We start from the raw sequence: 13212 nt of genomic DNA, 5'->3' as shown, positions 1-13212 counted from the left end.
TTTTGTTTCTTATTTTTTTCTTTTTTGCCCCCCTCTCTTTGCTGCCCTTTTCCTAATTTCTAATATGGAGAGAAAGAAACATGAACTGTGCGGCCCATATTCACCAAAAGCCTTTTTTTAACTTGGCGTTCTTTTCTTTCTTTTCTTTCTTTCGTATATCCCTCTCTCTCATTCTCTCTGTAGATACGATTTCACGATGTGAAGGGGGCCCATAAGTGTGAGCTTCGAAATAAGCGACACGGGACAACATAGCGGTGAAGCAATGTTTAGCAGTTGATTACTATAGTAGTACACTACATGAGTAGGACCTTCCTAAGGTAGCGGTTGACAATTCACATACAAAGTGGGGTAGATCGAGAAGGAAGATGCAGTACCCAAACTAAGGACCCGACCGCCTGGTAACATGCAGTTTAAGTGGAAATGGATCTATCCAACAGACAACATCGCTTGGGGTTTCAATTCTGCTCGGTGGTGTCTCATCAATAAGCAGGCTCAAAGCGATCAACAACCGCGTCACCATCTGAGGCGAAACCCTACGCTTAGCTTTTCCATCTGTATTCCAAGACGATGAATGAAAAAGAAAATAAGTATCATAAGATAGATAGTACAGTATGGTTACTTTCAGGCAGTGTACACGTGGTCATATACTCGTATCATCCCATACATCACATTTTGCTTCTTGCAGCTCACAACTTCTCGGGCTACACCACGTTGATGTCCAACCTTTGGGGTTATACCCCAAACCGTATGGATACCCATATGAAAGTAACGATACCACTGCATACACGGATCTGAGTATGTATACACATATGCACATCGGCCCAGCTCCTTTGCAAGACGCAAGGGGGGTTACACTAATGGCATACCCTCGAACTATTGGCGTTTCTTAGATCAGTTACTGACCTAGTCATAATCACAAGATAAACCATAGCACCAGGTTGGAAAATAGGTCAATTCTTCATTAAACCGTCATAAAGTTGCTTATGATACAAGTCATACAACCACAAAAACCCAAATACAAACTTAAATAACCCGCACAACCCGTTAATGCTCAAACCAGCCGTAGCATGTCAATTCAACATATATACTTGGTCAACTCTTTTCAAAGCCTCGTATAACTAGACATCTTCCAAGTTTATAACTGAGTTATATTAGAGAGTCCGGTGTTAAATCGCATGAGGCCCATCGTCGGTACTGTAGGGGCCCAACAGTTGGCAGTTTACTCAACACGAATTTTCTTTAAAGTAGGGGCAGGTTCCTTTGGGACAATAACTGAGAGGATCCCATCTTTCAGAGTAGCCTTGACTGTATCTTGGTCTATTCTCGTCGGAAAGGTAAAGGCTCGATGGAAGTCGCCGACTGGGCGCTCGGTGATCCAATATTTGTAGCGCGGCTTGGTCTGCTCCTGAACGGCTACCTGCTCTGAAGATTTGGTCGATGAACCAGCAGACGCTGCGTCACTTGCCCCTTCATCTTCATCTTCAACCGTTGGTTGGAGTGACTTGACAGAAGAAGCATCATTGAGAACTTCAGCCTGCTCGTTGGTATTGGATGCGCTCTCCCGATACCTGCGCTCCACGCGGCCCTTAATAACCAATGTATGAGGATCGATGAACTCAATGTCGATACTGGCTTGGTTAACACCAGGCAGCTCTCCATTAAGATGGTAATTGTTGTTTAATTCATAGACATCAAATCGAGGTGTGAAGGAGCGAACAGGTGTAGTCCTTGGCTTTGGGCGGCATGCTTGATGGACATCATAGTCTTCAAGTAAATGAAACAAAGGAGCAAAGTCGCTGGAGAAATTGGGGAGAAAAGCCATGTTCTGAAATGACTCGCGTAATAATTGAGGGCTTGGTGGTGTATCAGAAGCGATTCGGAGAGACTTAAGTAGCGTCAAGTCAAAGATAGTAGATATTGATGTATTTCGTGGAATTTGAGTGACGATGGGTAAATGATACAATTTAGCTACCCATTTTTGTATCTATAATATTGTATTCTAGAAAGAGCTACCATATACTATTTGTTTGTAAGTATAAGGAAACCGAATGCGCTGGGAGAGACGAGTATATTCCACGAAGATCCCCAGATGGCTCTGGAGCTTTCGCCATGTGATAGCGATTGATAAGATAAAGGAACTCCTTGTCAGCTGAGTACGGTATGTACTAGAAGTTGCCCGAAGCTTCAGTGCTGGTTAAAGATAGATCACATGACATGGTTACCTCAGGAAACAGGCTTGGAGACGGAAATGTCTTTTCATGGTTAGATATACAGTAGATTACTAGACACTGCAATTGTACATACGAAGCTATTACAATATCCTCCTCCCCCCCCCAAACACCGCTCCGGACCAATCTATGTCTGCAGATAGTGCTTGATCATCCAATGGAAGCTACCGGATATTGCGAATTCCAGGGGAGGAATACATCTCAAGCTGCCTGTGCCCTTTGCGCAGTAAATACTCAATGGCATTGAAATCCTTTTTGTTGACGGAGATATATTTTTCAAATTCCATCCTGTGTCAAGTCATGAACAAATCCTCCACGTAACGTTCAGCGGGTCAGAACACCATTGCCATTTAAGCAGGGACATACCTAGCGTAAGTCTTAAAATTACTTCTCGTCTCCTAAGCCGGGATAGGACACTGTATTAGTCTAGATGTATGTTTATTCAAATGATAATTCAGAGAGGTCTGTTGCTTACTAAGGGCTTCTTTCGAGTTTCTCGCAAGCATTTCCGATAGAGAGACAAGACCTCCCTCTGGAGACCTGATAATCGGGCCATGACTTTTTGCACACGATGTCACGAAAGGGCGATGTGGAATTTGCTCAGCACACCATTGGGTGGATGTTTCGGCGTTGGACAAGGGAAAATCACGGGTAAGTCGCAACTGTGCTAGCGCCAATCTCCGGTCCCCGCCAATCTGGGAGAGACGCGAGCGGATATCTCCTTTTCCCGGCCGAGAGATAGATAGCCCATAAGGTAAATATGTACGGGGTACGATTTAAATCAGAAGAACATGAAAGACCTGATGTCGGGACTATACAAGTAGTAGGATCGATCCTCCTGCTATCTTCCATTCTTCTCCATGTGGTTTAGAGGTACACCGATATGAAAATGACTACCTTCTCTGTAAGTATACCTAATCTATTCCGTCCATACCCATACCCCTACCCCTACCCATATTAATATCTGGGGCTGTCGGCCTTATACCATACATGTCTCATGTAACTGGCACGAAGAAATAGCCATTGGCCTTGGTTATTCTACCATATTATCTGATTTCAATCTCTATTTCGTCTTCATTCCCATCAAGTAAGCTGACTACTTCTCCCCTCTTCCATGTAGCGTCTCATTCGCTTTCTAGCTACAGATGGTCACATTTATTATGGTGATGCCATCATGCCCACTGGTACCAGTGACATTGGAAAGGCGACTAGGGCACAGGTGATTCAAGGGGATATTTTTGGCCAGCACCAAGTCACAGACCAAGTCGCTGAGGTTAAAACGCTCCTCGCACCACTGGCGAGGGAGGACATTGTAACGGTGCGCTGTTTGGGATTGAACTATGAGCAACATGCGAGAGAATCCAACCTCCCCATCCCTAAGTATCCGGTCCTCTTCTACAAGCCCATCACAGCCATTACTGGTCCGCGTGATGATATCCCCGTATGTTCTATGGCGCAAGACGGGGAGGGCCTGGACTATGAATGCGAGTTGGTTGTCGTCATTGGCAAGGAAGCCAAGAGTATTCCGGAGGAGCAAGCTTTGGATTATGTACTCGGGTATGCTGTAGGAAACGATATTTCCCATCGTGAGTGGCAACTCAAACGTGGCGGAGGACAATGGGGTTTGGGCAAAGGCTTCGATGGTTGGGCACCTTTTGGACCAGGCATCGTCTCTACAAAGCTGATCCGCAATCCCAACGCCTTAAATATCTCAACTAAAGTCAACGGTCAAACAGTCCAGTCATCATCAACCAAAGATATGATATTCGGGGTTGCCCAGACGGTATCATTTCTCTCTCAAGGCACCACTCTGCTACCTGGTGACCTAATCTTCACGGGAACGTGAGTTGTATTCCCCTTCCTCCCCCTCCAAGGACAAAATACTTACATGTCCCTTCGTAGGCCCCAGGGTGTTGGGATGGGCCGGAAGCCTCCGGCTTGGCTTACAAATGGCGATCAGGTAGAGGTCTCTTTGGAAGATGTGGGTTCATGCGTTAACCGAGTCGCCTTTGAAAAGCCATCATCCAAGCTATGAAAGAGATAGTATGGGGCTGGATAAATGTTTAACAGGTACTACGAGAGTTTTGCCTTTTCTGCTATGGAAACATAGTAACCATGAATCCTCTCTGCCGATTAGGATTTTGTTTAGTCATGAAAATTGTAATGCTTTGCTAGTAAAATTCTTGCGGATGCCCAAAGCTATACCTAGTTAACCTGAGCTCCATACCCCCTGATAGACTCAGCGAACGCCCAGCTCTGGGCCTCGATCACTTGGTCTTCCTTGACCTCAACTCCCTCCGCCGTGATCACTGCAATTGAATATTTATCCAGACTCCGCGCATCTCGGTACCACAGAACCTTAAGGCATTCCCTCAAAGCCGCTTCTGCCTCACCCTTACTGATTTCCTCGAGGGGCTTCTCTTCAGGGAACAGCCGACGCAGGATGGGGATAGCAAGATGCGCACCAAACCCAGTTGCGAGATGCGGTGCTGAATATGTAGTACCGAGAAGGTCGGCTGAGCTGAGGAACGGTTTCTTGTCTTCATCAAACCCCGCAACGAGAATGTGATTCCAGAGGGGGTTGAATTCGGAGCGACGTTTATAAAGGACCTTGGAAAGGTACGTATGGAGGTTTTTTGCGTTCAGCATATTACCATGTGTCGAATAATTTTCTCGGATGTCAATAGATTCCAGAAGACGATCGATGTATTGCATGTCTGATACATCGCCGCTGAAGCCAACCACAGCAGAGTCGCCGAATACACGCAGGCGTTTGACATCGGTGAACCGAGCGAGAGACCCGTACGATGCTGAAAAAGTCAATATCTTCACTAGGAGCTTCCCACGTAACATTAAAGGCCTGCGACCATACCCAAGTTATCAGCAGCGATCGCCACGCCACCGTTGAACTTGACCGCTATTACCGACGTCCCAGTCACAGCAGGAGACTGAGTGTGGGTTTTTGGCCCAGTGGTCTGAAGGTATGAGGGGTTGTAAGGCCCGTAGATATCATCCCTAGGCTTAAGGTAGATGGTTAGAAACGTTGGAGCATTCGTGTAATAGGGCACTTACCCGACCCCAGACTTCAGGATAATGGTTCATGGTGAAAGGTGGAATATTATGATATATCGAACGGCTAGCGATATTGAAAAGGCGGGTCAGAGTAAAGGGCTTAGTTAGATTCAATTTGGCGACTTTAAGAGTTGAGTTGGTAAACTGGGTAATACACACTCGGTTGAAGCTAGGCAGTAGAGAGCTGACGGAGCTCGTTGTTACGTTAGCAACGCCCACTCCCGGCGCGCTTATCGGAACTTGTAGTGTCTACGCGCTTAGCGAGTCTCTCCCAACTTATCAGTACATCACTGCCCGTCTCACCGCCGACCCCCATTTTCAGTAGGGGATCGGCTACGGCTCAACGTCATTCCCAGCTCAACGTCATTGTTTCTATATATCAATATTTCTATTATTTTTGAAGCTATTCACACCACACAAAAAATGGAATCTATACATATATAAAGCTGAGGAACAGCTTATTCAAAAGGCCCTACACGCGTATAATAAAGAAAGTCGCGTAGAAAAATATATTAATATCACCAAATTGGCGCGTAACTTCAACACTATTGAAGATATAATTCTATCTCAAGATCTAAATACCAGGTCAAAATAGATGGTCTAATATATACAGAAAATATACAGTGTCATATTAAGGCCAAAAATACGGCCGATATTGAGGCTTATTAGTATTCTACAACTAGAAAGTATTGTCAGGAGAATAGGGCCTTTATAAAGCGGCTCGGTAAGAAACTCGATACTACTCCAACACCGGCCTCATCGAGCCAGGAAAACAGGGCATCTGAAAATCTGTATATATAGATATCCAGGGGGATCATTTTATAGCTTTATATATATAGAAAAAAACGATTTTATAGCGTTTTCATTGAGCTAGATAGAGAAAATGACGTTGAGCTGGGAATGACATTGAGCCGTAGCCGATCCCCTACTGAAAATGGGGGTCGGCGGTGAGACGGGTACCTACTATACACAACTTTTTCTGTACCTCTATTATCACATTATTTACAACAAACACCCTAGTTAAATAATAATTCTACAATATTTTTCTTTTAATGTAGCAAGGAAAAGATTATAGGCCGGAGCTGGTACTGTTGCTCCTTTGTTGAGCTAAACGAATATCGTATATATACAATTGCCTTTTGAGTCATGGATTAAGATGGGGTACGAAGAAAGTCCTGGTGCTCTTGTTTTGCATAGCACATTTATATCAGTACTATGATATTCTTTTCTCTGGCGTCAACAATTGTCCGTTTGGGCACCGAAGAGTTCCCAAATGAGTAGGGTCTGATCATGCTAACGAAGAGTTAACATGGTCTTGTTCGTGAATTGGAGATTGACCTCACACCAGTGGAATCAGCAGTTGCGGCGGCAACAAAGTCAATTGTATCTCTCTGGCCTGCACTCCACTGCTGTTCGGTTTTCTGGTGAAACTGCTTCTGTGACTTCAATAGTTCTTCTTTAAAACCCCATCTTGGTAGACCCGACATGTCCCATACTTCAGACGGCAAGGAGGTGGAATATTGCATCTGGCCATCAATTCCCGCATGCTCCATCAATTTTTTGAGTAAGCTGGGGTTCTTTAAGGATGTTGAGAAAGCTAACTTCTCATTGAAATGAACCCCTTGTTTCTTCAACGATAGGAAATGGGCGAATTTTGCATTCGCGTTGGCATCGGGTGAGCCAGGAGGTGAGAGAGGTATATCTAAATTCGGAACCGGGGGTAATGTTAAGTCATGAATCAGTGTATGGGATGTGGACAAGCGGGATCGCTCGCTGGAGTGCGGCTCTGGGTGTGCTTCTTCATGTGATGGTCCAAGAATAGGACCTCTGGTTTCTCGGCTGGTAGCCGTCTCTGGCAAACTTGGGCACTTATCAGGCACTAGAAGTGATGTACGATTAGACGTGGGCAACAGAAAGGATGAATATGAACATACCCGCATACGCTGATTTCGGAAGTTCAACTGGCTGCCCCTTAACGAACTGAACAGCTTAGCCTCAAATATATGTACAAATTGAGCTTGTGTATATCACCTTCGTTGCGGAGGGGACCCTCTTCTCAACCTCATCCTCGCTGCTGCTTTCGTACGCTCCAAGGCCTAGCATGATTGTAGGTCTTATGTCTCATCAGTCGTTTAGGTGCGTGCACTCTCGTTTTGCAAGCTATAGAGTATGGTTAAGACTGAACTCTTCTACCGTTATTTGCCAGTCAAAGCAGCAGCCACAAGTCTGAGCCCGAGTCGGGTTTAATTATTCCAATGCATACGTACTGCGCTGTTCTGCTAGTAGTGGAAAGACAGTTCATGTTTCAGTCGAGAAGGAAGCTGTAACTAACTAAGCTATCGGCTTATATAAGCCGAAGGCAGCTAACTACACCGCGTCACGGTGATAATACTACTACAATAGCTCCACCCAAGAACTACTCAACTTCTTCCCCCAATCGAGATTCATTTTAATCCAGAAGCCTTCTAGGTTATCCAAGTGGCTAAATACACGCTACATTCAACCTGTACTCACTTTGAATTATCTTCTAACTTTGGTCGATACCGAGATACACCTTAGAAGATGATGTCTTTCATGGGCCACCAACCTCAGAGCGACGCCGTTGGCTACTCCTTCTCTCATCCAAAAAACGCCCCAAACAAAGAACACTCGTTTTACCCGTATGTGCCCAACTCTTATAAGTAGTTTGGGCGCTGGAACTGACCTACATAGGTACACTGACAACGGCGGCTCCACTTTGGGTATCACAGGTGCTGACTTTGCTATCCTTGCTGGAGACACTCGTTCGGTGGCAGGGTATAACATCAACTCTCGCTATGCTCCTAAGGTTTTCAAAATTGGCGGTGATGATGATACTGGCGAGGGTGCCCATATTATATTGTCAGTTGTGGGCTTCGCTGCGGATGGCCAAGCTCTGAAAGAAAGATTAGACACAGTGGTAAAGATGTACAAGTATCAACACGGGAAGCCCATGTCTGTCAGAGCATGCGCTCAGCGATTGTCGACCATTCTTTACCAAAAGCGTTTCTTCCCTTACTATGTGCATGCTATTCTGGCCGGTTTGGATGAAGAGGGCAAAGGAGCGTTGTACAGCTACGATCCGGTAGGCTCATACGAAAGAGAGCAGTGCAGAGCAGCCGGATCCGCTGCCAGTTTGATCATGCCGTTCTTGGATAACCAAGTCAACTTCAAGAACCAATACATTCCCGGCAGTGGGGAGGGGCATGCTCTCGAACCCAAGAAGCCTGAGCCATTACCCAGGGAGACCGTCGAAAGGCTCGTGCGTGATGCATTTACTAGCGCTGTGGAGCGACATATCGAAGTTGGAGATGGGTTGCAAATGATGGTTATTACGACAAATGGGATAGAAGAGATCTACACCCCACTGAAAAAGGACTAGAAGGAGGGTATACTCGACGTTGTGTCTCATCAAGTTCATTCCGATATTTCGTTACTCATGGTATGAAAGCATGGATAGGATAATTCTGGTGTAAGCCACTTTTTCTTCACCATCATGTCAATTATGTCGAAACCAATTTCTTTTCAACCTTTAACGCCAGTACCATGGTCAAAAGAGATCTAAGAGGAAGATAAATAGAGAAAATAGCTGTGTGCGGGCATTAAAAGCGCTCTTTCATGCGTGATGCCACTTTGCGCAAGTTACCATATACTTTGCCCTGTTGCAAGTTAGTATTTGGATATCCTAGGAGCCAGGCGGGCAGACATACCGGTGGGCTTCCGAGAATCAAGCTAACAACAGCTTCCTGGGCAACCAGAATATTGCGATAGCCACCCAATAGGTGTATTTTTTGATCTGCGAGGACAATCCTGGTACGGGTAGCATTTTCTATTGAGTGCTTAAGTTTGCCATCTTTGCCTGCAATCCGTCCAATAGCGCGGCTAAGGTGTTCTCCATGAAGCGATGCTTTAACATCTCGAATCTCAAATGATCGGATATAAAGGTCATCCAATCTGAGTAATGCAATGGCGTCGTCAACATCAAACCCGAGAGTGAAGGCTTTGACAAAATCTTCGCCCTTTTGTAGTGCGCCCGTATCGGTGGTGAATTTAGAAGTACGTAGCTCAACCGCCCTGCTTTTGATATTCATGCGCACCTGTAGCTTGAGGTGCTCAACTAGCGGAGGGTATATTCTACTCCAGGAGGCCTTGAGAGGTGAAAACCTATGAGGAGGAACAGGAACCTTCCGAGTTTCTACTCGATATACAGTATTGGTATCCTTTGCGGGTGTAAAAACTGGCCGACCTTCCTCATCAATGCGCATGTCGGCATCTTGAGCATTTTCGTCTGTAGAGGCAGGCACCGGTACACTTTCCTCCGCTGATGTCTGAGCATCAATTAGAACTTCGTCATCTTGATCTAACATTTAGTTGAAAGGTTAGTGCAGACCAACAAGGCAAAGTAAATAAAGCATACCTATAGCGGTCTGAGTGACAGGCGCTGCGGACGTTGTTGTTTGATCAAGTCTCTTGAGTGCTGTTGGTGCTGGCATTTTGCTTGGGTTGCTGGTAATGATTTTCGGGTACTGTAAAAGGATGGTGGATGTAGTGGGAAATCTAGAGTTTTCGGTTGCAAACAAGACAAACGTCTTTAGGCGCGGGTTTATGATTTCATGCAATTTTTGTCCAAGAACCAACGCTAGACACATCCCGACCTCAGAAGCCCACGGGCATACATTGTCTGTCACATCTTATCGGAGGTCCTGGAAGGCGCTGCTGGGACTTTGTTTGAAATAACTGGAACGGGCCTTGTTTCACCTCATCATCATTATACATTTTCCAGCATGTGACGGCAATAATGTCTAGCAATTTTGGACGCAGGTTGTACACCAGCTTCTGGGAAGCAGCGAACCCTTTCCTTGGACGCGGCCTCTGGGCAAGTCGCACACCACATTTTTATGATACAGCAACAAACTCGAATAACATCATATGCGACCTTTTGTTCAAAAGACAGACCAGGAAGATATCCTCCCTACCTCCCCGGAAGACGACACAGATCACCAGACGATTCGCTTCAGGTAGTTTTCTTGTTCTCGGAATATCCCCAAACTCGACCGCAGTAGAGACTGGGACAACTTGTGCGGTAGCCCCGGAAAAGATTATATCCCATGTCACCCACAGGATCTACAAGTTTGATAGAAGGCTGCTTCACGGCTCATCAAGAAATGCATCCCCACCAAGAGGCTCCCACACGAGCAAGGATGATCCTCCGAAGATGGAGGCACATATGGAATCTCTGAGATACAGCAACGAAAGCTCTTGGGAGAAAGTCAAGCCTTCAGAATATAAGGTGAACATGAAGAACGCAAGGTCAAAGCAGGACATGTCTGAGCCCCAACAGCCAGGGCCATCGACCCGCCATCTGATTGACCGTTTGCCACACATGCCACAATTGCACCGGCCAACCAAAGAGGAGCTATTGGCTGCAGCGAACGGCTTTTGGTCTCGGCTCAAAGTACGATTCAAGTGGTTCTCGATTCGAAGCGTTCGGCCTTTTAATCTCGACGAGATAACCGCACTCTTTTCATGGGTACTCCTAGGGCATGTTGTCTGGGTTGTCTTAGGCACAACGACATTCTTCTCCTTGTTGATCATCGCTATCAATACAGTTTTCGCTCAAGGTATGTTCGAGGTCTGGATGTCTGTATTTTGATCTACTACTAAAGGTATACAGAAACCTTGGCTGGGTGGATAGGTAACTATCTTACGAAATCTTCAGGAGTGAAAGTTGTGTTCGAGTCAGCGATCGTCCCCAAGTGGAGAGATGGCGTAATAACGTTCAAGAATGTCTTTGTCTCCAGGCGACCCGGCCAGGGAACAGGCCATGTTAGTAAAGGCTCGCCTAAAACTGCAGCTGCCGTGGCTGCGGCTGCAGCACTTAATGATCGGCCTAACCTGGAACTGTCGGATCAACGACCCTCATCGGTAGAAGAGGATACGAACTATACGCAATTTGACCTGGCGATCGAGACAGTAAACGTCACACTATCATTTACAAAATGGATCAATGGCAAAGGGCTGCTACGTGATGTCGAGATTCAAGGAATACGGGGCGTTGTTGACCGCAGGTCTGTTTATTGGTCAGATGATGATCTCGACCCAAAATCCTACCGGCATGAACACAACCCCGGAGACTTCGAGATCGATTCTTTTAAGATGAGCGATGTGCTAGTCACGGTTTACCAGCCAGACAATTTCAGACCGTTTTCCGTTAGTATATTTTCTTGCGATCTGCCACAACTGAGAAAGCAGTGGCTGTTTTATGACTTCATGTCAGCCAATATGATGTCAGGGTCTTTTGACAATTCGCTGTTCACTATTCATCCACGGCAGACTCACAGTTTCACCGGAGCACAGTTAGACAACGGTGTAGGAGAGGATGGTAGGACGAGCCCGTGGAAGAAACATAGCAGGATACGCATTGATGGTCTGAATATTGATCATCTAAACCGCGGAGTACAAGGGCCATTCTCGTGGATACATGAAGGAACCGTCGACATTGTTGCCGACATTATGTTTCCAGCCGAAAATGATGAAAGCCTAACCAAGGTAATGGCTGGCATTTACGATCGACTAGAAGCAACTGTCACATCTACTCAGTACCGTGATACATTATTGGAATCCTCAACTCAGCTTGGTGAAACTGCCAGTGAGAACGACAGGCGATTTCTAGTCACCGACTTACGACTGCACTTAAACAATGTCAGGGCAGTTGTCCCCCTCTTCACACGAGATCTCTCATATATAAACAATGCCCTCATCAGGCCCATTGTGGCATACATCAATTCACGACGTACTTTCATCCCTGTTAATTGCCGCCTCGTCAAGCGAGTTGGTGATTTCGACGGCAGTTGGACTATATTCGATAGCGGCTTAATGGATGATCTCTCGGCAGCGGTACGTCAACCGTCTCTCTCAGAACAATGTTGGAACTCACTGATGTCTTGTAGGTTTATGACGCATTCGCCCGGGATGTTGTGGATGAGCAAGCACGCAAGCGACGTTTCAAGAAGGTAGGGTTTTGGTCCCTCCAATTAGCAGCCCAAGCTATTTTCATGGGTATGGCTGGAAATATAGCATGACCTTGTATTTCTATGTGTGGTTACTGGCGTTTCAAGGGCTGGACAATAAAGGCGTTCAGGGATTAAAATGCGTTTAATGATTATCCACCGAGGCGAGGAATAAATGCTGTGGTTTCCTCCGCTCCTGTTTGACATACTCATCTCCTCATCCTTAGGTAGCATTGGCAAGGACCTGGGCTCCTTTTATCTCGCCTCATTTACCTCCGCTTACTTCCCTTGCCATCCATCCCTTAAACCTCTATACTACGTTTTGACTATTTTGCTCGACAATATAGAAATAGATTTGAAAGGGTGGTATCTATCTCAAGATACATAGATCTGCGGTAATAGACTTAAACTCTAGAGCAGTTCAGTGAACTACATACTATTGCATAGATTCTTGTTGATACAGAAAATAGTTTACATATACAATCTCATGCAAAAAGTTTTGAAACCGACCGCTTCACCGCCCTAAATACCGCCTTAGGCCTACCCTACAGCATTAAAGTTAAGAGGTTTCTACTGGCATAATGACCTATTAGGAAGGCGGTTATAAAAAGGCAATAAAAAACGCAGTTTCAAATTTTTTGCATCCCACTGTAGTATATACTTAAATTAGTGGTGCTCTGTATTAGTTAAGTATTTATGTAGTTACATAGTAGTTACCTAGGACGTACTTATTAGTCATAATAACACTACATATTTAAAAGTTAGTACGGAGTAGTACTCCTTTGGCTCAGTATACTCTATGTATATCATGCACTATAAAGCACGGATGCATCTCCCCCTTTATTTTCCGAATCCTCCACTCACACTTCTAATCTAGCATTTTT

The 13212-nt window shown here is 45.5% G+C and overlaps 8 protein-coding genes across 8 annotated transcripts; 3 read left to right on the top strand and 5 right to left on the bottom strand.

The window, feature by feature from the left end:
* Positions 1–928: 928 nt before the first annotated feature.
* Positions 929–1960, bottom strand: BDV27DRAFT_126229 (Hsp20/alpha crystallin family protein). The gene has a single exon (XM_032066505.1). The coding sequence runs from the start codon at positions 1820–1822 to the stop codon at positions 1220–1222; it is 603 nt and encodes a 200-aa protein (XP_031928866.1). The 5' UTR covers positions 1823–1960; the 3' UTR covers positions 929–1219.
* A 186-nt stretch (positions 1961–2146) lies between these two features.
* BDV27DRAFT_126228 (succinate dehydrogenase assembly factor 1) lies at positions 2147–2903 on the bottom strand. Its single transcript, XM_032066504.1, has 4 exons — positions 2704–2903; positions 2595–2626; positions 2305–2516; positions 2147–2252 (listed from the first exon to the last, which is right to left on the bottom strand). Exons 1-3 carry the CDS (start codon positions 2782–2784, stop codon positions 2393–2395), a joined length of 237 nt encoding a protein of 78 aa, XP_031928865.1. The 5' UTR covers positions 2785–2903; the 3' UTR covers positions 2147–2252; positions 2305–2392.
* Positions 2886–4380, top strand: BDV27DRAFT_126227 (fumarylacetoacetate hydrolase family protein). Its single transcript, XM_032066503.1, has 3 exons — positions 2886–3132; positions 3349–4070; positions 4131–4380. Exons 1-3 carry the CDS (start codon positions 3112–3114, stop codon positions 4261–4263), a joined length of 876 nt encoding a protein of 291 aa, XP_031928864.1. The 5' UTR covers positions 2886–3111; the 3' UTR covers positions 4264–4380.
* On the bottom strand, positions 4381–5494 carry pre4 (proteasome core particle subunit beta 7). Its single transcript, XM_032066502.1, has 3 exons — positions 5301–5494; positions 5101–5248; positions 4381–5038 (listed from the first exon to the last, which is right to left on the bottom strand). The coding sequence occupies exons 1-3, from the start codon at positions 5328–5330 to the stop codon at positions 4434–4436; spliced, it is 783 nt and encodes a 260-aa protein (XP_031928863.1). The 5' UTR covers positions 5331–5494; the 3' UTR covers positions 4381–4433.
* An 875-nt stretch (positions 5495–6369) lies between these two features.
* On the bottom strand, positions 6370–7580 carry BDV27DRAFT_126222 (HCNGP domain-containing protein). Its single transcript, XM_032066501.1, has 3 exons — positions 7332–7580; positions 7235–7280; positions 6370–7179 (listed from the first exon to the last, which is right to left on the bottom strand). Exons 1-3 carry the CDS (start codon positions 7401–7403, stop codon positions 6605–6607), a joined length of 693 nt encoding a protein of 230 aa, XP_031928862.1. The 5' UTR covers positions 7404–7580; the 3' UTR covers positions 6370–6604.
* A 130-nt stretch (positions 7581–7710) lies between these two features.
* Positions 7711–8810, top strand: prs3 (proteasome core particle subunit beta 6). The gene is made up of 2 exons (XM_032078162.1): positions 7711–7960; positions 8013–8810. Exons 1-2 carry the CDS (start codon positions 7863–7865, stop codon positions 8698–8700), a joined length of 786 nt encoding a protein of 261 aa, XP_031928861.1. The 5' UTR covers positions 7711–7862; the 3' UTR covers positions 8701–8810.
* Positions 8811–8920: 110 nt separating this feature from the next.
* On the bottom strand, positions 8921–9811 carry BDV27DRAFT_156548 (pre-rRNA-processing protein PNO1; the record flags this gene model as incomplete). Its single annotated transcript, XM_032072355.1, has 3 exons — positions 8921–8977; positions 9029–9678; positions 9736–9811. The coding sequence occupies 3 exons, from the start codon at positions 9809–9811 to the stop codon at positions 8921–8923; spliced, it is 783 nt and encodes a 260-aa protein (XP_031928860.1).
* Positions 9812–10116: 305 nt separating this feature from the next.
* Positions 10117–12400, top strand: BDV27DRAFT_156547 (mitochondrial distribution and morphology protein; the record flags this gene model as incomplete). The annotated part of the gene is made up of 3 exons (XM_032072354.1): positions 10117–10939; positions 10993–12215; positions 12269–12400. The coding sequence occupies 3 exons, from the start codon at positions 10117–10119 to the stop codon at positions 12398–12400; spliced, it is 2178 nt and encodes a 725-aa protein (XP_031928859.1).
* Between the last annotated feature and the right edge of the window lie 812 nt (positions 12401–13212).

This window comes from Aspergillus caelatus, assembly GCF_009193585.1.
Source record: "Aspergillus caelatus strain CBS 763.97 unplaced genomic scaffold BDV27scaffold_62, whole genome shotgun sequence".
Taxonomy (NCBI): domain Eukaryota; kingdom Fungi; phylum Ascomycota; class Eurotiomycetes; order Eurotiales; family Aspergillaceae; genus Aspergillus; species Aspergillus caelatus.
The sequence above is the reverse complement of the archived record's forward strand: the minus strand, read 5'-3'. Positions and strand labels throughout refer to the sequence as shown.